Genomic DNA, 23649 nt, shown 5'->3' on the forward strand with positions numbered 1-23649 from the left:
TGGTTTTCCAAATGCTCCCGAGTTTGTTCAATGCAGGGCAATTTTGTCATTAAAACAGCTGATGACATTTTGTGTGTTTCATAGCCATCGGGTCTCGTGTGATATCACACAACTAGTGGAATTTAGCCGCACAATTATCCCTCTGGCCGGAATCAACACTCAGGTCACAATCACACATTTTGCTCAATTTCAAGCCAACAATGAGATCATCGTTGAAATGGCATGTAAGCAAGAACATATCTCACTCAAATTCTCATAGAAGAAGATTGCAAATTTTTATTCATTACTTTCATAACATGACATACATCATACATCACAGAGGGCAGGCATCAGTATATTACACGACTCGGATGTTGCAGTTTACAGTTCCAGAAAAATGAGGCCTAAAAAACAAGGGCTTGGGAAATAAAAAACAATCCTTCCCCATATGACAGGGAGGATTGTCATGGCAGACCTGTATAACTTGCTGCCACGGCCAAAGCCCTAGAACACAAGGCATCATCATAACTCAGAACCACACACTGCATCTAGGCTTACAAGACCATAGATTCTTTAACTTGAGCCTGCCTTTTGAGTAAAACTGAGACCCCAACAATCACGTCCACAACAGAGTTTACAGACGTGAAAGATTTGGCAAAACATCAGACTGACGGACTCTGGTACTGGTAGCGGTAAAAGACTTAAAAAAGCAGAACTAAGAACACACATGGTGGCAAAACCAACGCAAAGCTAAGCTAAATCCATCGGGTGCCAACACCACTAACAAAGAATCCTAACTCCAGAACTCGGCATCTATGTTCACAGAGGTTTACAGTCACTCAAAAAGACGGCATACCATGAACAGGAGCCAAAAACTTTGAACAGATTTCCGATTGAAGGAAACCCGCAAAAACATAAAAATTAAGTGACTGTATGCTCTGGAAAAAGGGAACCGAGACTCTGGATGACTAAAGACCCACCGATAATGGACCCAAAAACTATTGTGCAACGCTGATCATAAAAGTTGTCCAAAAAACATCCTGCCTGTTCCAATTCGTGGCATTAGCTGGCTGTCCTACTTTGAAGTGAGATGAAGTCGTGCTGCTCAGAAGAGGAAGTCACACCTCCAAAGAAGTTCTAGAAGCACGTCAACAGATCTGCTGCTGATTGCTTTGCATTGCTGGATATTTAATCCCAAAAGGGTCTGGCCCAATTCCATCAAACTAGACAGGCTCCTATCTGAAACCAAAGAGCAACCTGCCAAAGAAAGAACCTGCAAGTTGAGTTGTTCAGCACTACCCAGGGCTGCAATTCCAGCATCAGTGATTGCGCACTTAGAAATGTCAAGATCAGATAGCAATGGGCAATTTCTGGCAATTGCTATCAAGCTAGCATCACTGATCCTTTTACAGCCATCAAGGTTTAGCGTCTCAAGCGTCCAACCATGCTTATTGGTCATTGATAAGACCACCTTGTCAGTCAGATTTATGCAACCACTAAGATTAACCTTAACCAGACCAGCCTCAGAGCATTCAATCAGTGGAAGCAACCCAGCATCTGTTACCCCCTGGAGGCAACTTAATTCAATATTCTGCAGCTGAGGGCACAATTTTCCAAGCACAGCCAAGGTAGATTCACCAAATCCAGGGCAGTTACAGATTGTTAGTGACTGGAGCGACTGGCAAGGAGACACCTGAGGCGATCTCAAATTCAGATCTTTGAATCCAAAGCAGCTTACGAGGGCAAGAGCCTTCAATCTTGCACTACTGTCAATAACACCAAAAAAACCAAGTTGGGTGATCCTGTGGCACTCCTCCAATTGGAGGCTCTCAAGTGATAGAGCAGTTTTGGCAAATGATAACAATCCATTGTCTGATAGAAACGCACATTTACGAAGGTGGAAGTGCTTGAGATTTGGACAGCCCTTTGCCACAGATTCAAGCCCAATATCTGTAACTCCGGGGCAGGATGCAATTGTGAGTGACTTTAGCTTCTGCAGACCATGACCATTACCCATGACCCAGAACCCCCTCTCACCAACATTTGGGAGGCAGGAGAGGACAAGATCAGTAACTGCCTTCCCATAGTGTCCAATAACAGCGAGAGAGAGGTCAGAAATGGCCAGACCCTGAAGCTTCACCTTTACCAAATCAAAAGAACGTGAAGAGAGCAGGCTTGCAATTCCCTGATCACCAACACAGGCGCAGTTCTTGATTGAAATGGACCTCAGATTGGGGCACAACTGCCCAATAGCTTGTAGACCTTCATTACCAATTTTAGGACATGATTCTATGGATAACTCGGTCAAATTAGGGCAGTTCTTTGCAATTGCAATCAAAGCCTTGTCAGAAATTTTTGGGCACTTGCAAAGGTCCAGCTTCTCTAGCTGATGACATCCATTAGCAATATCGATTAGGCCTTCATCACCAATGGTAGCAATATCCCCAAGTGAAAGCCCCTTTAAAGAAGGACATCCGTGGGCAACAGACTTGAGACCTAGATTGGTCACCCCACGATCTGAATTGCTCCCATGGATAGAAAGTTTTCCCAGTCCTCCACGAGAAGCAGTACCAACGGCAATGGCAGCAAGTCTAACATCTGTTGCCTTCTTTCCTACTAAGCTCCGGGACAGGTAACCATCACCCCCAAATTCCAGATCATCAACCTCCTTTTCACAAGACTCGTTCTCATGTGTGGTAATTTTGCTGCTGCAGATTTCATCCTTACAAATACTGCTTAAAAGCATAAGCCAGCGCTTGGAAACACAGGCACATGCACTCCTTTCTTGGCCTACAGGCAACCTTCTAAAGATCTCAAAGAGGCATTCATCTGGCAAAGCTTCAATAGATGTCTTCTGCTTCTGTTCAAACCATTCTCCGTCAAAAACAAAAGGTGCTGTGACTCGAGATCTCTTCCGAGGAGGGAAGTAAACATCAACATGGTTGCCAAGAGACAATAATAGATTAGATTCCTTGGGATTAGTGTATATTGACCCCCCAGGGCAAAAATCGTCACCTCCTGAAAATCATAAACACATGCTGAGTTAGGAAAATAAACTGTGTAAACAAAAATTGACTAGACAAGTTAATATGAACTATCAAGTCTGAATGAAACCATGGAACAAAATACAAACAACCACACATATGAATGAAATTCATTAGGATCTAACCTGACAAAAGGATTAAGATTTTGATTATCTTTCAACAGAAAAGATCAATCTCAAATACGTACTCAAACAGACTTATTCTCTTTTCATCAAACAAAAGGATTCATAACAAAATTCCATACTAGATTGGCTATCTTATAAATAGAAACCAAGCTCACACAATAGACTAAAATCTGAAACGCCGAACATCCCACAGCATCGTCCAGGGGACAAGAGGTCTTTCATGGAAAAATAGAATTAAAATAACACCTAAACCCCGATCACAAGATAGATATATTCTTATCCTCCACATATCAATCAGTCATCGAATGCCAAAAAGGTTTAAGCCCGAAGCAACTGGGAAAACACACAGTAAACAACTAACAGCATCGCCGAGAACAAACCATTTACACGATCAACTACCACGATCAAATCTCAGCGCAAAACGAGATTATCATAAAAAATTCGAGACTTCGGTTTCTATTTCATGTCCAGAAATATTAACAACAGCGAGCCAGAAGATTTCAGCATAACCATAACAAACAAACCAGATAATCAAACATGATAGGATTAATCCATAAACTTACCGGCAAAGCCGATGACTTTAGACATGGGTATAGTTCAATAAACCCCGGGAGTTCAAATCTGCACTGATTTCCACCAAAGAACCCTCGAAAGAGAGCAAAAACGATAGAGCAGAAGAACAGTATGGCGTTAATTGCGACGTATGAGTGTTGAGGGCAAGAATGCATGAGAGAAAGTGGATCTAGAAGATCATGAAAACCCTATTAGATAGGGCAAAAAGGAAAACGAGGAAGAGGAATTGGGGAGAAGAGAAATGGAGAGGTGATGTTTGTCAAAGGGAAGCTTTTATCGTCGCGAGTGGAAATCGAATCATTCCGGTACGCGACAATACACTGAATGGTACCCACATGCAATGTATCTGGGCATAGAAAGTGGGGTTTCTTTGTAATATTCTTCCCCCCCGAAACCAGAAACCAGATATATGGGGATCTGGTTTTGATTTTCCACGCAATTTTTTAATCTGAGATGGTTGGCCTTTGTTTGCCCGGTTGATGGCAAAATATTGATTATTGTTGCCGATGGTAATAATGTATAGGGGGAAAAAAGAATTATTGGTAGAAAATAATATATACCTAACTTATTTTCATTATTTTAGATAATTATTTTTATTCTGTCTTTTTGGGTGTTGAAGATGCTGAATTTGGGAGAAGAATTTGATTAAAGTCAGCACGTCTAAATATTGCCCTAATTATTAGAAAAGAGATAAATGAAAACAAAATGGAGAATAAAGAGGCAAAAAAATCCTCTCCCACTAAATTCACACATAAAAACTTATGCATGAGTATGAAAAAAAATTGTATATAAATAGAAACTATTCAATTAGATGAGATGGAATTCTTCTTTCACAAGAATCATATTTAGTACAGTTATTTTTAAGATTTCCAATAAATAATATATATTATATCTGAGGTTTATTTCAAGTTAAGCTCGTGTCTTTCTTCGCAGTATCAATAATGGATAAAGTAATGTTTAAAATAGAGCCTAACTTTTCCTCGTGTTTGTTACCTTGACATTGAAGAATGATGAGCTGTTTCAAATTGACGCGCAGGTTTGGTCCAAACTCCAAAGGAACGAAACTGGAAAATTCATACCCGCTTGTTGAGAAAGTTCGTATTTATTCTTTCAAAACAAAATCATACGGCACAAAAGCTTCCAGGTTCATGCATGGAAACCAACTTGATCGTTTTGAATTGCCTTCCCTTTAGTTTAATACAAAATGGGGATGATAAAGAACACATGGTGTGTATATATATTATATGCTAATAACATATTATAAATGTGGCAGATCCACCCTTGCACTCGCCTATAATTGCCTGAACGGGCTCCCATGCTGGATTCTTTAAACATTATACACACATATGTAAAGTATATTACAGATCACGTTGAATTGTTCCCATGCTGGATATCTGTAAATCAAAACATATAGGTGACATTTTAGTAAAATTATTTTTAGTAATCATAATTTCTTATTTGATGGGAAAATATTCCTAATTAAATCATATTTTTATAGTTTTGTGTTCAGCTTTATTACAGTCGGCAGGTTAATTAGTAAATAACTGAGAGGAAAAAAAACAGGACACAAAAATTATGGTGATCAGGTAGGTAAATTGAATAAGATATGAAGAGAAGATAATGACAAAAGGAAGTGTAAATGTGAATTAGGAAGATGGGGGTGTCTTTTCCTTGCGGATTCACAGGCACCCATGTTTGGTCGCCAGGTTCATTGGTTCAAGTCAAATATCTTCCTCCCACCCCCTCTTGTTCTTTTATATTCAACACATATATATCAATCAATTTAGCTTATTATTATTAATTATGATTTAAATATGAAATAAGACATTGGAGACAGCGAGATTCGCTTTTCCTCAAAGCATATCATCCTCCACTTGCCTTATACTATTCTAATCCCACGACAGATCTGTGCTGGTCTGCCATGGATATGCAGTATCTTCATCTTTTTTTTAATTTATGTATCAGTTTCTATATATCTTCAACTTGTAACCTCAGACATCGGATTATTCATGTCTCCAACTCATCTTCTTCTCTTTTTGACCCAATAGCTTTTCCCATATGATTCATACCTCTTCATCTCCCTCCTGTTCAGGCTAAACCCTCCATTTAAATTAGGGAAAATTACATACAGGTCCCACATAAGGCAATTTATTACTCTGAGGTCCCATGAAATGTCAAAATCACTGACAAGTCCCAAGAGACCTCAGAGTAATATTTTTGATTTGTAAAATGACATTACTGCCCCTCATATTCCAGATTCACATTTGCCCTGTCATTGCGATTTACAACCTCAGCAGCGACTATTAACAACCGAATGAGAAGGCATTAACAACCTAAGCAGTATCTGTTAACAACTTACTTTATAGAATTATATAACCTCCGCATAAGAGTAAATTATAACCAAATAGTATAATACAACAATTTTAACACTAAAATGGGAAGCTTTTTGATATCATTAAGAATTTTAACTAGATCCAATAGGATTATAGTAATATTTTAATGCGAAGATCCATTTACAACCTCAACAGCGACTATTAACAACCGAATGAGAAGGCATTAACAACCTAAGCAGTATCTGTTAACAACTTACTTTATAGAATTATATAACCTCCGCATAAGAGTAAATTATAATCAAATAGTATAATACAACAACTTTAACACTAAAATAGGAAGCTTTTTGATATCATTAAGAATTTTAACTAAACTCAATAGGATTATAGCAACATTTTAATGCGAAGATCCATTTACAACCTCAATGGTGAGTATTAATAACCCAAAGAGAGCTGTTGACAATCTAGGCAGTATCTGTTAACAACTGACTTTATAGGATAATATAACCTCTAACAACTATATAAGATTAACTTTAAGACTATTTAGTTATAATTTAGTTAGTTATAGTTAGAAGTTATATTATCCGATAAAGTTAGTTGTTAACAGACACTGCTGAGGTTGTTAACAGTTCTCCTTAGGTTATTAATATTTACTGTTGAGGTTGTAAATGGATTTTTGCATTAAAATGTTGCTATAATCCTATTGGGTGTAGTTAAAATTCTTAATGATATAAAAAAGCTTTCCGTTTTAGTGTTAAAGTTGTTGTATTATACTATTTGGTTATAATTTACTCTTATGCGGAGGTTATATAATTCTATAAAATAAGTTGTTAACGGATACTGCTTAGGTTGTTAATGCCCTCTCATTCGATTGTTAATAGTCGCTGTTGAGGTTATAAATGGATCTTCGCATTAAAATATTACTATAATCTTATTGGATCTAGTTAAAATTCTTAATGATATAAAAAAGCTTCCCATTTTAGTGTTAAAATTGTTGTATTATACTATTTGGTTATAATTTACTCTTATGTGGAGGTTATATGATTCTATAAAGTAAGTTGTTAACGGATACTGCTAGAGTTGTTAACGCCCTCTCATTAGGTTGTTAATAGTCACTGCTGAGGTTGTAAATCGCAATGACAAGGCAAATGTGAATCTGGAATATGAGGGACAGTAATGTCATTTTACAAATCAAAGATATTACTCTGAGGTCCCTTGGGACCTGTCAGTGATTTTGACATTTCGTGGGACCTCAGAGTAATAAATTGCCTTCTGTGGGACCTGTACGTAATTTTCCCTTTAAATTATCTCAACTTGAACCCCACTCCTATACAATACAAAATTAATTATGTTGGCCGGATTCATCCCCGTACGATACATGTGCCTGCTACTAACATACACAATCACAGCCTGGCTTTAATACAGTTTTGACAGTTTTTAACATCAAGCTAACTGGGTTTCCTTTGCTTTTTTGAGAGGGCGAGCTGTCCCAATCACGTTAACTCGGCCTTCAAACGTTAACATGCCCGTGTATTTAATGGCATAAAATAAATGAATAAAAAAAGCTGCTTTTTGATGGGCTTAGCTTCCATCATCGATCTCTTCCCTACACATGGGATGGAAACGATAAATACGTACAACGAAAGCTGGGATTGGAGAGTCACGTGTCGAGGTTTTGATGAAAGAGGCAGTGAGGGAGGGAGGGTTTCTGTGAATTAAAAGGCGTCGAATATGAATATATAAGGCACGATGGCCAGAGCGAGCAATGACAGGTAGATACGCCAGGGACTAAGGTCGTGTCTGTTTTACACACTTTTCATTCTGCGCCCTCACGACAATAACTGATGTGACTCCACTAATTTTACTCACCAAGTCATCACGACCGCATACAAATAATTCACTCACTAAGAAACTTCCTTAATTTGTAACAATTTTTAAGATTGATGTAGTTGGGTTTTAATTTTCTTAATCATTGCTAGCATGTTTCTGTTTATTCCTAACCAGACAAGTGGCTTCATAATTAACTTTCAAGATAGTATTGAACCAAAAAAAAAAATTTATGAATGTTCGTAAATAAAAATTTTCAGAACAAATTTATATCCCATTAAACAAACATATACTGGGAATGGCCCACACCCCACTTTCTCTTTCCCTGGTGGGAAAGGCACACCTCATTCATTCATTATGCGATGTTCTTCTGTGACACTCAGTGGTGGTGGTGGGGAACGACACGCACATTTTGCCTCAATCCTTTTGGATCTTCTTTGTCTTTTTTCTACTCTCGAATAAACATCAACTATGCCAATGACCACCTTATCCTTTCCCATCGTTTCGATTTTGGTAATGAACAAGGCGTTTTGGTTCGTTCGGTTTGGAAGGCCAAAACAGGTTCTCGGTTCTCTCCTTTTAGTTTGCTCTGCTGCCTGTGATTGAACCAACATATATCAGCAGATTCTGCTGCTATTGGAGTTTTGAGGCACAGCATCAAAATAAAAGTTATTCAAAAGATAAGCCCAGAACGAGGAAAAATGATTTTGGGACTGAATCAGAGGAGACTGCAAAACGAGTTCATATAAACGTACGATGATGATGATTCCAATGTCAAGAGGAAGACCAGAAAGTTTTCTTTTGAGAGTAAAAGGCCCATCTCCACTTAGGCCTGGTTCTGGTTTGGATATTACTTTTGGGTTTTTTTTGCTGTGGGTTCACCGGGTCCTTAACTTGTAACTTCCTCCAAAATATTTTAACCAAAAGTTTTTTCAAAAGGAAAAACAAAAGAACTAACTTAAGGTGCTGCTGCTAATTAGAATAGTGTGTTTTGTAATGGACTAATGGGTGATTCACGCGTCAAATAATTTAAATTATTAGAGTCCATGTTTTTTTTTCAATTCTATTCAAGGTATTATTATTATGTACTAAATGTGAATACCTCTCCCAATGAGAATTTGAATATTAATTTATCGTGTTGGGAAGGACTATTTCATCAGACTTTTTAGGGGCCATTTAGAATAACTTATAAGCAGCTTTTTTCGATCATAATTTACAGAATATGAGATAAGTATGTTAGAGAAGTTTTATTTCATCTTATGTGAAACATGCTTACAAGTGTTTATAAACATGATCCCCAAGCTTTTAGTGAGTCCATATTACCAGGATAGAGAAAATCAACAATAACAAAACCCTTTAAACATAAAAGGAAGATAAAAATTAGGATGAAGGGTAGATATTGATTCGAGTTTAAACTTTTCTAATGCCATAAAGAAACTAATTCAAGCTACACGTGAAAATTAATCCTCAATTACCTCTTAAGCATTCGCACATGGTACACATACTTGCAATGCAGGCAAGACAAGAGTAGAACATTCCTTTACACAGATAATCATATTGATACAACCAGAAAGTGAGAGAGAGGATATAATCAAGTACAAAATTCACAATCTTTGAGCAGGGAGTAGGATGATGAACAAATTCTATTTCAAATCCCTTTCTCTGCAAAATCCAATAAACTAAGGCCTATTTTGGTTTATCAATCATATAGACCATCTTGCTCCCAAACATTAACAAGAAAGTCAACCATTTCCTACCACAAGAATAATTCAAAATCAATTACATGGTGCATTCTATGAATGAATGAAGAAGAAGCAAGTTCAAAAGCACTTACTCCCAAAAGTAAGGGTTGGGGAAAGGGCTTGTTGGTCCCAAGTAGGCTCTCATAGGTTGCATTCCCACTGAGCCACATTTAATCTCATTTAGTACTGCAAAAAGCTTATGCTTATGTTTATACCACAAATTAACACCTAATGCTTTATAGAAGGAAGCGTATGTATTCCTTTACCTTTTTCTGGGTTCTCTAACTTGTGTCTGCTTCTTAGATTTTTTGTTTCCAATCCATTGATGCCTTATCTAGTTCCAGAGAAGAAGACTTGCATTCATCAAACTCTTCTGCAATTAAAGGTAATACCATGATAGATCTAATGGCTAAAATGACGATTCAAAAGATCGAGAGTTTTAACACGCAAGATGTCAAATGGCTGTGACCAATTAACTCTCCCCACACAAATCTCATCTTCTTGTCAATAAGAAGGAAACATATGGAAACCATAGCAATGAAACATTAGCATAAAAGGTGGCATTCAAGCTATTCCAAACAAGATGTGGCAAAGAAAATGATTTACTAAGAAGACTCAAAACTACATGTATGCTTTGCTAACTCAGACAAACACACGAAACAACTCATAATAGATAGATATTTAACGATAAACTTGCCATGATTGATAAACTCAGGAGGATCAATTTGATTGTTGGCACTACTCTGGGGATTAGAGGTATGGTTAGACATGCCTATTGATGAGATGCTTCTCTGGGATTAACCAGTACTGTGATCCATTGCTAAAGGGCTGCTATTCCAAAATTCTTTCGATCCATTGTCTTTTGTCCCCGTTGCACTTAGATTCCTTAGTCTCTTGGATGGATCATCCATTGAAGCAATTATTGGAGGTTTTACACAGCATCCTAGGCAGCCTCTACTATGTTACAAAGCAGATTCAACTTGAAGCATGATTAGCAGCTGCTACTGACTCATTTCATGTAGCTCGAATATAAAAAAGAAGAAGATGGTGGTGGTAAAGGGTAGTAGATATCAGTCATTTTAACTTAATTCACACAGCATAACCTAATGTGAGTGATTGAGGGTGTTATTGTGTTTCTAGTATTATACTTCTGATTAGACCAAATTGATAACCAAACAACCAACAAAACACAGAGACCTAATAAGCTTATATTGCTAAGAGAAACTCAACAGCAACATAATAATTGCAAACAAGATTGTATCTCCCCTCTAAGGTAATGTAACTTCACTACATGACACCCTTCCACATTCTAGTAAGCCACTAAATAATCTAAGCTTATATTGCTTTTTCACATTACATGTTCTTCCTTCTCAACTTGTACAAGCCAGATACTTTTTCTTTCTAAAACAGATACTCTTTAGAAAAAAAAACATATAAAAAGGAAAAATATATATCCTCCAGCATCTTCATGTCAAATAACATCACTAGACTCAGGAAACATGTTGAGCATTTAGATTAAAAGTATAAGAGAAGCATTAGAAAGGTTGTGCAAGGTTGAACAGACCATAATACAAAATTTCACAATCAAGTCCTGATTATAAATGGGCTAAAACAACTTTATTTATTTTTCCTCCTTCTTCTATTTCCTTTGAATTGAACTTAGAATAGTTGAATAAGGTGCCTCTTGCTATATAGAACGAGGATGTCCACAATCAGTGTTATAATAACAAAAATGATATGCTGAAAAAAATGATATGATTTCTGGAACTAAATTCAGTAGGAAAAAATTATTCCTTACACTAAAAAGCTCCTTGCACTTAAGCCCAAGGTAGAAAACACCAACACACGACAACAAGCACCACAAAATAGCAAAAATGAACAGCAAGGTTTCCTCCCCAAGCAACTCTCCCATAGTGATAACAAGCAACACGTAGAATACATGCTTGTGAGGAAATCCTAAAGCAGGGAAAATATTATATGCATCTAATTACCAACTTCCCAAGAATCTAAGGAAGGAATGAAAAACAGTAAAGCCTTAGCAAATTTCCTTGTTCACTAGATCTTATGCTTGCTTAGAAAAGAAGCAAGAATAAGCATGGAATTCCAAATAAGATTAAAAGAGTACTAATGACAACATAGGATGACATTAACTCTTCCAAAAAGTGCAAAAAGAGGCAAAATTAAAAATTAAAAATTAAAAAGTATATAAAAACCCAATCTTCAGCTCATCAAGGTTTCATAATAACAAGTCAACAACACCTATGTGGTTTTCTTTAAGCCTAGTGTTTCAATCTTTGACAAGCCGAATCTTAAATCATTTTTTTCCATAGCCTTGTAGCTAAACAAAAAACTCATCATGGCTTTTTTATTTTTTTGCTATCCAAGAAAGCTAACTAAACTAAATAATAGCTATACTCTGGTAAAATAGTTGTTTGTCTAGTTTAACTAGATAAGGGTAGAAGATAAGTTCAAAGGTTGAAAATCGATCTTGTTTTTGTCACCCATTAAACAGCGCAAACAAAGACAAGACCAGTAAACTCACCCTATTAATGCCAAAATTCCACAGACCCAAGGGGGAAGGTATCTACAGAATTGCATTTACGCAGATCATTGTAGAGATATATCCCATATAATACAAATTCCAGAATCTAGAAAGAAGAAAATTCAATACCCTGCATGTACAATAAAAGGAAAGGAAAACCCTCAGAAAAATCGAACATAATAAATTCAACAGGCTACCTCTAATCTAAGTTGCCCAAGTGCTCGTCTCCCAACCCGTAAGAGAAGAAAAAAGAAAAAGAAGGGGGAAAATACAAGGAAGAAGATTGAAAGATCGTGCTAGCTTTGGATTCCCAAAAATAAAAGGCTAAAATTTTCTATGACTTTCCTTCAAATATATAATGATGAAAAGAAATTAAAAAAAGAAAAACCTGAAAGTTGAAATGCTCAAATTGAGGATTGCAAGTCAATCTCTAAAAGGTTGGCCCTTATAGTAATTTGATTGCAAATATAATCGAAGGAGCTCCCATAGTTTCTCCACAGATGTTATTCAGATGCTCAACCAACTTGAGCTATAAATTATTTAGAGAAATAAGTGTGCTTCTTTTAAAGGAGTACCAAATCTAAATGCTACATAGTACATACAACCACTGGCAATTTTATATCTGTCGGAGGGAAGTTGGTTTTTTTACTTTTGAACATCACACAACACTGTGCTTATAAAATATAACGTATCTATAATCCATAAAGTAATCACACCAATTCCAACCTTTTTTTTGAAGGAAACATTTAGCCATTTCTAATTATCATTTTCATTAATCACAGATGATTCGTATAAATTGAGCATTCAGTTCCTTTCACTGCCATACATCGTTTTTTGCAACTTTGGATTTCACACCAGCTTCAATATGTCATGTGGCAATTACGTAGATGTTGACCTTTGAGATGAAAATTACAAGAAATCACAATATTTACAAATTATAAATATATACCAAGTTCCCTTTTATTTATTTTTTAATTGGTGTTGGAAGTGGATCTGTAATATAAGACTATAAAGTGATCACTCTAGTCATAAGGTGTGCCTCCTTTAGGAGGTCCAAGAATTAAAAATAATTTGCAGAGAGCGTATTTCGATTGGTGATGAAAAAAATAAAATAATACATCAACAATTGCCAATACAAACACACCCAAGGCTTTTACAATAATTTCACCCTAATGAAATTTTGAAATCTAATTTTGAACAATCATTTTCATTAATCAAAGAAGATTCTTATAATTGACAAAGCGTCCACTTGCTTTCGCCAACCATGCAGGCCTTATCTCTATCTCCATACCTCACTTCGTCGCTTATAGTAGCTGAAGCAACCAATCCTTCCAAAAAGGGGGGAAATGATAATAATAAAGAAACCCATATTGTCATTTTAATTATTAGAGCATAATAAACTTCAATATAGAAGAGGACAATATGTATATGATGATGAACAAGGACTAAACTTTTCTAGTCAAATAATTATCATAAGGAAAGATGGTTATTGCTTACCACTAAGTGGTGAGGATCGGAGGGAGGGTTGATTTGGAGCCCAGAACAGAAGCCTTAGTGTCAGGGAAGAATTCAAATTCTTGTAGTTTTGTTACATTGCCATCTTTGGTTATGTCTATAGGGTAACGCATGAGGTGGTTGAATGAACTTTGTGGATTAAATGTTGGATTTGAATATTTTTCCCAGTTCAAGTCTGAAAGATAATTCACAAGCTTCACACAATATTCACTTTCTGGATATTCAAAGGCTTCATCACCTTTATCAGGAACTCCAAGATGTTCGTACCATAAAGCTCGTCTAAACCCATAGATTTGACCCCTGGGTGGGCCATAAGATGTAAGATAATATGGTTGGAACGCACCCATTGCAATCTCACTGTCCCTTGCACCATCCATTGATCTCTGGTTTATGTTGGCAGAACCGATGATTATGTATTCATCGTCAACTGAAAAAAGAAGAAACAAAAAGCATCCAAGTTAGGTTAGTATGTTGGGCTAGCTAATATTATGGAGTTCAGAATCCCTCACCTATCATCATCTTGGCATGAACATAGATCATGAAGCGCCTGGCATTTTGTGCTCTACTATAATCACTATCAGGATCTGGTCTCTCTGGAGGAACATATTCTTTAGGTTTCTTATACTCTCGATTTCCAAGGCAAAAAAATGACAAGTAATCTCTAGGGTGGGCATTGATTCCTTTTCTCTGAATGGCTGTAGCAATATCAGTATACATCATCTCCATTGTTCTTCTTTGCCAATCCAATATTGCTTGAATTGAACCACTCTTGGGGATACCTTCTGGCCACATGGGGATCACAATGTACACTGCAAACCTTTCTCTTGCTTCAATCTTGCTCACAATCTTCAGTGATAGCTCCTTTGGTATTAGATGTAGAGCTCCAATATCTTCAACTTTTATGTCGGCCTCTTTCCAACCATATGAGCTCCCCAGGAAATACTGGTTTTCAATGTAGATGAAGTTCTTGGCTCGCCTAATGGCATTTATGTAACCATCCTGAACACTTCTGTCAATGACATTATCCTTCCCACTAACAAGGCCTAACTCACATGCTTTAGATGGGTCTTGAGGGAAGCCAGAAGCTGCCCCACCATCAATGGATCTGAACAATTGAACAGTCCATGCATCTCTATCATTTGATGTCTCTATATAAGATTGAGGTACTAAAATCCGATTAAGCAGGCTAGGAGGGAGTAAGAATTGCTTCCCAACTTGCTTCTCCCACCTTTGTTGAAAGTTGAACAAGACATCCCAAGCCACTGGCCCTTCTAATCTGCAATGAATATCATGCCATGGCTCTCTTGGGCCTCCTTTCTTGATTGAAGCTCCTGGGAAGTTTGGCTGATGGAAATCATTATAATGGGTTGTGTTTAGAGTTGAGAACAAAGGATGCTCTTGTGTGTCATATCTCCCATCACACAAATCAATGCCACCAATAAAACTCACTATCCTTCGCCTCTGAGATCCTTCACCAGGAATTCCACTATCAACAACCACAGTCTTTTGATGATGAGTGAACATTGTTGAAATCTCAAAACCTTGAATTATGCTACGTCCATCATCTGGGTTACGTGGACACAAAACACACTTTACTTTTGTGTTCCTAAAATACTCTTCTGTTTCCTGATCATGGGTTGCCATCAACCCATCTTTCTTTAGCTCTTTAACAGAAGTTCTATCATCCCACACAAGCATAAGAACATTAACACCTTCATCAGCTTTCTTCTTGAGAAGTTCCCCAAGGGTTATGTTAGGAATTGGTCCCCTTAGGTCCCTTATCAATGTTATTTCAGTATACACAGACCACCCAGTTATGTAAATCAAGTGCCTAGCATTTGTGATTGCATGGAAAATGTCCTCCCAACATCTACTAGGTTCATAATATCTTCCTTCAGACAAACGAATCATCGGAAGATAAGCATTTGGGACATGAGCATCTTGGTACAAAGTAACTTTGCAGCCAACTTTCTGAGTGAAAAACGTATGGGGAACACCTGCATATCGCGGGGTTTTGATTCCTTGAGACCAAGTTACATCCTTTGTAACATCAAAGAACTGTATGCTGACATGTGTTTTAGAGCCACCTTGTATGGGACGACGATCCTCATCCAATATAGGAATCCAAGCATCCACAATGTTACCTCTGAGGACTTGCTCAACGGGTATATGAGCTCTTCCAATTAGAGTTGCTCCAATGGGATTATCATATTTGAGAGTGAATATAATCTCAGAAATGGAATGGGCACAGTATATATAAAATTTCTCATTCCATTTGGGTTTAGAGGTTTGGCGTATCATTCTTGTTCGCGCGACCCTTGCTTTATCCAAATCAACAGTTGCATACATTCTAGTCCCAGCGATCTGCATATATATACATTTTTAATCTTCCTTATCAAATCACCATATTGCCCATGATTTTAAATTACACTGAATTACTTAATGACAAGTTTCACGTAACAATTAACAATTTTAATCACTAATTACTAATGAGCAATGATAACTACAAATTTCGTAGTGACGACTTTTTTGTTTTAAAAAAGAAAGAATTAATGGGTTTAAAGGATTAATAATTCCCCAGAGCTCAATAACAAGTCTAATATAACGAGTACTAACTAGTAACAATTTAAGAGCTAGTTTGATATTCAATTTGATTCTAAATATAAGACCCCAATTCATTTTGTCTCTCGTAGTTATTATTGTTTCTGAAATAGTCATTATAATAGTTATACATGTCAAATATTCCATCAAATGGTAGTTTTAGCTAATACACATCATTAGCAATGATATTTTAGGCCCATTTGTTATAAATAACTAACTCAACAAAATTTCTTAATTTACTTAAATTAGTCAATTAACTCTTATATTAAGGATAAAAAATAGTAACCAGTAACAATTATAAGTTTGTCTGTAATAAGTACTTTTTAAAGAATTAGCATGGCAATTTGGCAAAAAATTTAAAACTAGAAAAGTCTTTAAGAACTACAGTGTAATTAAATCATTTTAACAGAATTTAAATAAAACAAAATCATAATTTTAAAAATAATTTTATAGTATATAAAATAAATATGCAAATTTTTTTCTCAATTTAGGTATAAAGATTTTTCAAAGGTATTTTTTTAAAAATTAAACACTCCCTCATATTAATCAATCATTCAAACGTCAATATTTCAATAGTCCCTATATGTCATTCGGGCCAACTTCTAATAAGAAAAAAAATCGCTATTTACTTAGTTGAAAGGAAAAGGGCTAATAAAGGGCGTACCTGAGGCTTGGATCGCAAAACACTCTTGACTCGAGTGAGAACTTTCTTCCCAAAGTTTCTTGCACCCTTATTTTTCAAGTTGAAATTAGGAAAAAGAAGACACGATATAAAAAGATATCAGATGATGAGTTCAGATATTTTTCCCGGGGAAAAAGGGAAGAATTTGCCGTTCAGTTTTGAGTGAAAAATATCAAATATTTACATGAATATTCCCTATAACGTTAAATAAAAAGTAAAATTAAAATATCAACAAATTAACACCCAATGATATTCGTAAGTGCATCTTATTTCTATAACTAGATTGAGAGATAACTACAAAATTAAAAAAAACCTAAATTAATATGGCAGCTCAAATGAAATTCTTCATGTGCATCACCAAAAACGTAACGACGGATAAAAGAACAAGAAATAGAGGGTTTTGATCTTGATGAAGGCACCTGGTTGTTGAGACTACTGAAGTTGAGTCCAGAATGCAGCTTGTCGACATCATATATGATCACATGAAGCGTCCCATGCAACAAATGCAACATTCTTAGTAATTATATTATACTTTGTGATACTCCTGAGCGAGCTATGAAATAATCAGTATTAAGAAATTAATGTGAGTACATACATGAAGAGATCATACACAGATATATATATATAGAGAGAGAGGGGGGGGAAATGATGATGATCCATTGGGAAATTTTCATTTATGGTCACTAGAATGTTACGTACATGGGAATTGAGGAAAGAGAAGTTGATGAATGATCTTGAGGATAAAGCTTGAATTGGCATATTTATGTTGCAGGGAGGCTATAAGGGGAAGAAAGAATCTGCATATAGTTATGTTTGGGTTTGGGAACAAGAAAGAGATGTGTGAATGAGAAGTTGAAGGTAGAATCTGTCCCCTGCTTTAATCCATTCAATAACAACCCATGTGGTACGAGTATATTCTTATTCTTGTACTTTCCTTATTGTTGGGTTTTCCCCGTTCGGTTTTGTACTTCGACTCAGCTGTATTGTTCCAAAAATAGAGTCGTGTCCATTTCAACTAAATACCTGTCATTAAATTGAAATCTTTGGACAAATTAGGAAAGACAAGCCATCAAAATTTTTATCGTTGAAGGATCTAGATTATAGTATCATTATTGTATAAAATTTGTGAAGTCCCATGTACAAAAATTTATCTGTTTTTCTCAACAAATAAAATTTTTCATGGTGAGCTTTCCTTATTTTTTCTTTAAAGGTTTTAGTTTATATTTAGAAGATTTGATGATCAAAGATTGACCCATACGTCACTTGAGATTCAAAGAGAGATTTAGTGACGTCTTACCGTTAGACCAATTTTTTGCTGGTATATACAAATGCAATTATAAAAGTAAACTTGCATATAGCGTATGAATGTCCTTGGTTTTTAATTATTTTGTGTTTTTAGAATAAATTTACCAAACATGTACTCTTTTCCACGAGAAAAATTTACTATGGAGATCCAAAGTAACAAAGAAAAAGGAAAGGATAATGAACAATGAGTCACATAGCCAAGGAATATGATTCATTTTAACTTTTCAACCTACAGTCATCTCAAACATTTATTTCAGCCGTGATGTACATGCTTCCTCAGGCGGCTTATGTAACCAAATTCTCATATTTAAAGGTTTTCTTCTATTCAACCTCAAATTCTTAACACTGCATCTTTTACTCATCAACAATTTTTTTTTAAAAAAAAGAATCTTATCCGTTGAACAGCAAGAGGGATTCTGCAAAGGGTGTAATTGATATATACAGGGGCGAGAAAGATCATAAAAGACCTGAACAATTTCTAAAAAATCAATTACATAACTTGGTAATGTGAAAAGTCAGCTTTTGGTGAAATCTTATCGATGACTAATTTCAACAATACACAAAACAGAGCCACACAGTTCAACCTAGGTAGTGAGCAAAGGAGGAAGGTACTCAGATTTGGTACCTAGAATACGAGCCTTAGTGTCAGGAAAGAATTCAAACCCTTTTAATGCAACCACTCCCCCACCTTTTGTTATATCAACGGGGTAACGCAAGAGATGCTTAAATAGACTTGAATCATCTTCATTGAATGTTTCCTTTGTGTATAATTCCCAGTTATCTTTAGCAATAAAATTCACAAGCTTCACACAGTCTTCATTTTCTGGATAGTCCAACATTTCAGCATCTATATCTCCAAGATGCTCAAGCCATAATGCCCTTCTGAATCCATGTATCTGACCTTTTGGCAGACTCTCTTCCTCTGTTAGATGATGCGGTTGGAATGCCCCTATTGCAATTTCTGTATCTCTTCCCCCATCCATTGATCTCTGGTTTATGTTGGCTGAGCCAACTATTATATACTCATCATCAACTAGAAACACAAACATATGCAAATCATTAGGGGAATCCACTATTTGTGTTTAAACTAGTAGGTATATATAGTGCAGGTATATCTTACCTATCATCATCTTTGAATGAACATAGATCATGAAGCGCCTGGCTTTTTGTGCTCTATCATAGTTAGAATCAGGCGTTGGTTTCTCTGGAGGAACATATTCTCCAGGCTTCTCCACCTCTCTATTCCCAAGGCAGAAAAAGTTGAGGTAGTCTGTGGGGTCGGCTTTAGATTCTACTTGTTCAATGGCTTCAGCTATATCGGTATACATCATCTCCATTGTCCTCCTTTGCCAGTCTAATATTGCTTGAACTGAAGCACTCTCAGGATCACCTTCTGGCCACATTGGGATCACAATGTACACAGCAAACCTCTGTCTTGCTTTAATCTTGCTCACAATCTTTAGTGACAGCTCCTTTGGTATAAGATGCAGAGCTCCAATATCTCCAAGTTTTAAATCAGTTGATTTCCAGCCATATGAGCTCCCCAGGAAATACTGGTTTTCGATGTATATGAAATTCTTGGCTCGCCTAATAGCATTTATGTAAGCATCTTGAATGCTTCTATCAATGATGTTATTTTTCCCACTGACAAGGCCTAACTTGGTTGCCTCTTCTTGGTTTTCAGGAAACCCAGAAACGGCACCACCATCAATGGACCTGAACAACTGAACAGTCCATGTCTCATGGTCTTCTAATGGTTTTATTTCAGACGGAGAGACAAAAATCTCATCATGCACAGTAAGAGGTATAAGGAAGTCCCTACCAACTTGCTTCTCCCACCTCTGCTCAAAATTGTACAAGACATCCCACGCAACAGGCCCTTCTAGTTTGCAATGAATGTCATGCCAGGGCTCTCTTGGGCCACCTTTCTTAATTGAAGCTCCTGGAAAGTTTGGCTGATGGAAATCATCTTTATGGATTGTGTTTAGAGTTGAAAACAAAGGATGCTCATGCGTATCATATCGCCCGTCACACAGATCAATTCCGCCTATAAAACTTACAACAGCCCTCTTGTGTGTTCCTCCATTGAGCTCTTCATTAATGTCAGGTAAGCCACAGTCAACAACGACTGCCTTTTGGTGGTGAGTGAACATAGTTGAAGTTTGAAGCCCTTGAATTATGCTCCTTCCAACATCAGGATTTCTGGGGCACAAGGCACATTTTACTTTAGTATTCCTAAAGTACTGTGCTGTTTCTTCTTCATCATGGGTTGCCATCAAACCCACTTTTCTGAGTTCATCAGAAGTTCTGTCATCCCAAACAAGCATAAGCACTCTGACTCCTTCATCGGCTTTCTTCAAGAGCAGCTCCCCCAGAGTCATGGATGGCTTATCAAAGTTCCTAGTTAATGTTATTTCAGTGTAAACAGACCACCCAGTTATATAAATCAAGTACTTAGCATTATAAATGGCACTGAAAATGTCCTCCCAACATCTTCCTGGATTATAATATCTGATTGCCCCGGACAGTGGGATAGATACCTTGGCAAAATCACTAAGGACATGGGCATCTTGGTACAAAGTGACTCTGCAATTTTCTCTCTGGTTGAAGAATACATGAGGAACTCCAAAAAAATCTGCACTCTTTATTCCTCTAGACCAGTATGGATCATTAAACGCATGATCGAATGATATTTTGACATGTATTTTAGAGCCACCTCGTATCGGACGTAAGTCTTCATCATAAATCTCAACTTGTCTGTTTAGCGGGCCCCCCTCCAAAACTTGATCTACAGCAACGTATGCTCTTCCAATTAGTGTTGCTCCAATAGGATTTCCATCTTTGACTGTAAATATGATGTTTGCCACTTTGTGGGCACAATATATGCGAAAGGTCTCATTCCACTTGGGGTTGGAGGTTTGATGTCGTATCATTCTGGTTCTCGCAACTCTGGCTTTATCTAAATCAACTGTTGCATACAGTCTAGTCCCAACAAGCTTCATCATGCCGTTTACGGATAAAATTAGTTTCATGAGCAGAGGAAAATAGAGGACCGAACCAGTTAATGGTAAAATTACCAGGAAAAGGTGCATGAAAATACCTCCGGTCGACACAGCACACAACCCTTCACTTGGGCTAGAAATCTCTTCCCTTTGTGAGGTGTATCCTTAATTTCCCAGTTTCACGGAAAAAACAAGTCAGTTGGGTTTCTTTCTATCGCTAAATAGAAGAAATGTAGTGGACTACATCATTGAGAGTTCTAGAATTCAGGAATTTTGTTTCGTAATAGCTATAACCCGAACACCAAGGAATATCTAAGATAAACGGGTTTTTTTGACAAAACTCTTCTTTTTAAAAATAAGATCATCTAGGCTGCATTATCTATAAAAGCACAACTTCTTATGCTATTATAAGATCTCATTCAAGGGGTCAAAATGAGATATATATCTGAAGAAATTGGAACCTTAAGTTTCCAAGTATCAGAAAAAACTATCACTAACATGCTGAATAAGTTGAAAATTTTATCTGCTTCATAATTGCTGCATTGATCACGTAGACTACACTTCGTTATATGCATAGATTTTAGATTTAGTGACATCGTTGCACTTAATAGCTAGACTAGACTATCCATGTTCAAAATATATATAATGGATCCTTTATGGCAGACATTGAAAATTAGTAATCTTTTTTTGTGAATAGAGAAAATGGAGAAGGTACCTTGTTGCAAAAATCTAAGTTACATCTATTGTGCAGCTTATCAACATCATATACGGTCACAAAAAGCGTCCCGTGCAACACACTTTCCATTATGTTTATATTTCTATGTCACAACCAAAAAAGGTGAAAGTAAGTTAAGACAAATATAGACAAAATTTTAACAAACATGTAGCGGACGGGGAAACTAACACGAAAAAGTATAAGGTTACAGATGATCGAAGCGCTCGTAGAATATTGTTTGGCAAAAGCACTATTCCTTTAACAGAGCCAACGTTTACAATTGTGTGTGTATATATATAAGGAAAGAGAGAAATTTGAGAGGGAAAGAGAATGTAATGAAAATTTGGTTTGAAGAAAGAGATGCGTATCCAAAGTATGTAAAGCTAGAATCGATTCTCTTTATGACTTTATGAGTACGTTGTTATGAGTAGAAACCCATTTTATCAAGTTATGCTTTTTTGAACATTAGCCTAAATTAAATTATCCCTTGGACTTCCTTCTTTTTCTTCTTTCGTTTCTTGCCTTAATTCTTTACCTGTCAACTAGTCTGTATGATCCAAAGAAAGTAACACCTACGCATTTTTATGGATTCTTAGGGAAGCAAACCAAGTAGCAGAATCTCAGATTAGTCTAATGACGCATTCGATGTTTATGTTTCTCCTTTTTCCTTGGTTTCTTTTTCTAAAAGTCTAAGGCAAATTTGATGGTTTCTAAGTTTTGTTTCATAGTAACTGTTGTCCAAACAAAATATTAGTTGCCTCAAGTTGAAGGAATCTGGGTGAAGAGTCACACCCACTAAAAAATAATTGCAACCATTCAAAATGTAAATTGCGCGAGTTAGATTAAGCTTTGAGATTGCCAAGCAATGGCCAAGAAGAAAGGAGGTATATGGGAGTCATCCATCGTTGACCCATTGACCTCCCCCAAACTGGGGCTATAGTGTGTTTTTAATATACAATACTATTTCCGGTCTTAATTATAAGATTTTTTTTAAATATATATTATAAATGAGATCTTATAATTAGGACGTAGGTAGTATTTGTGTGTTAAAACTATGTCATCTATTCGATACGACTTGTCCATTGACTGTGAGACTCAAGCAGGTCTTGACTGTTTACTCTTGTGGACCATTTGTATTACTCATCCGATTGTTAAGATAAGACTTAATTTTTGAGTTGATTTTAATCCTAAATATGAGATATATTTTTATATTTATCAATTTTTTCTAAATTACTCCTATAGGTACTCTTCCAACCATAATTAAATAGAAGAGAAAGAAAAGATATCAAGAAAGATGATTATGACGTTTTGGAGAAAACATGTTATATTTCTTATAACTAATTAAGTTACCTAACTTCTTTAATCTAATCAGATTAATTAAATAAACTTTATATTAATTGCTGGAGGAGTGTTATCTAATCAAACTAACCACATCAGCGCCTGTAGCTCGATGGATAGAGCGCCTGTAGGTTCGACCCCTGCCTGGCGTGAAATTCTACCAAGCCGGGCGGGATTGAGATCTATTCATTCATGCAAATTAAAAGTAATAATCATTTTAACTCGTAGCTTCGTCCCTTTTCGAATAGTGATTCCGAGACTGAAATTCTCATATGTTGTGAATGCGATGCTACTTTATTTCCAAACCAGGAAAGAATAAACAGAGAGCA

At 36.4% G+C, this 23649-nt stretch overlaps 3 protein-coding genes and 1 pseudogene across 3 annotated transcripts; all 4 read right to left on the minus strand.

Annotated features, from left to right (window-relative positions):
- Positions 1-241: 241 nt before the first annotated feature.
- Positions 242-3891, minus strand: LOC114754499 (EIN3-binding F-box protein 1). The gene is made up of 2 exons (XM_028943267.1): positions 3712-3891; positions 242-2997 (listed from the first exon to the last, which is right to left on the minus strand). Exons 1-2 carry the CDS (start codon positions 3734-3736, stop codon positions 1085-1087), a joined length of 1938 nt encoding a protein of 645 aa, XP_028799100.1. The 5' UTR covers positions 3737-3891; the 3' UTR covers positions 242-1084.
- Positions 3892-9486: 5595 nt separating this feature from the next.
- LOC114754557 (uncharacterized) lies at positions 9487-11532 on the minus strand (annotated as a pseudogene).
- Positions 11533-13251: 1719 nt separating this feature from the next.
- LOC114754497 (phospholipase D alpha 1-like) lies at positions 13252-17493 on the minus strand. Its single transcript, XM_028943266.1, has 5 exons — positions 17380-17493; positions 16943-17008; positions 14187-16041; positions 13660-14104; positions 13252-13490 (listed from the first exon to the last, which is right to left on the minus strand). The coding sequence occupies exons 1-4, from the start codon at positions 17470-17472 to the stop codon at positions 13662-13664; spliced, it is 2457 nt and encodes an 818-aa protein (XP_028799099.1). The 5' UTR covers positions 17473-17493; the 3' UTR covers positions 13252-13490; positions 13660-13661.
- A 1331-nt stretch (positions 17494-18824) lies between these two features.
- Positions 18825-22232, minus strand: LOC114754495 (phospholipase D alpha 1-like). Its single transcript, XM_028943265.1, has 5 exons — positions 22172-22232; positions 21983-22085; positions 21366-21431; positions 19386-21261; positions 18825-19298 (listed from the first exon to the last, which is right to left on the minus strand). Exons 2-5 carry the CDS (start codon positions 22070-22072, stop codon positions 18850-18852), a joined length of 2481 nt encoding a protein of 826 aa, XP_028799098.1. The 5' UTR covers positions 22073-22085; positions 22172-22232; the 3' UTR covers positions 18825-18849.
- Between the last annotated feature and the right edge of the window lie 1417 nt (positions 22233-23649).

This window comes from Neltuma alba, unplaced genomic scaffold (genome assembly GCF_004799145.2).
Source record: "Neltuma alba isolate B1F8T4 unplaced genomic scaffold, ASM479914v2 tig00010148_pilon, whole genome shotgun sequence".
Taxonomy (NCBI): Eukaryota; Viridiplantae; Streptophyta; class Magnoliopsida; order Fabales; family Fabaceae; genus Neltuma; species Neltuma alba.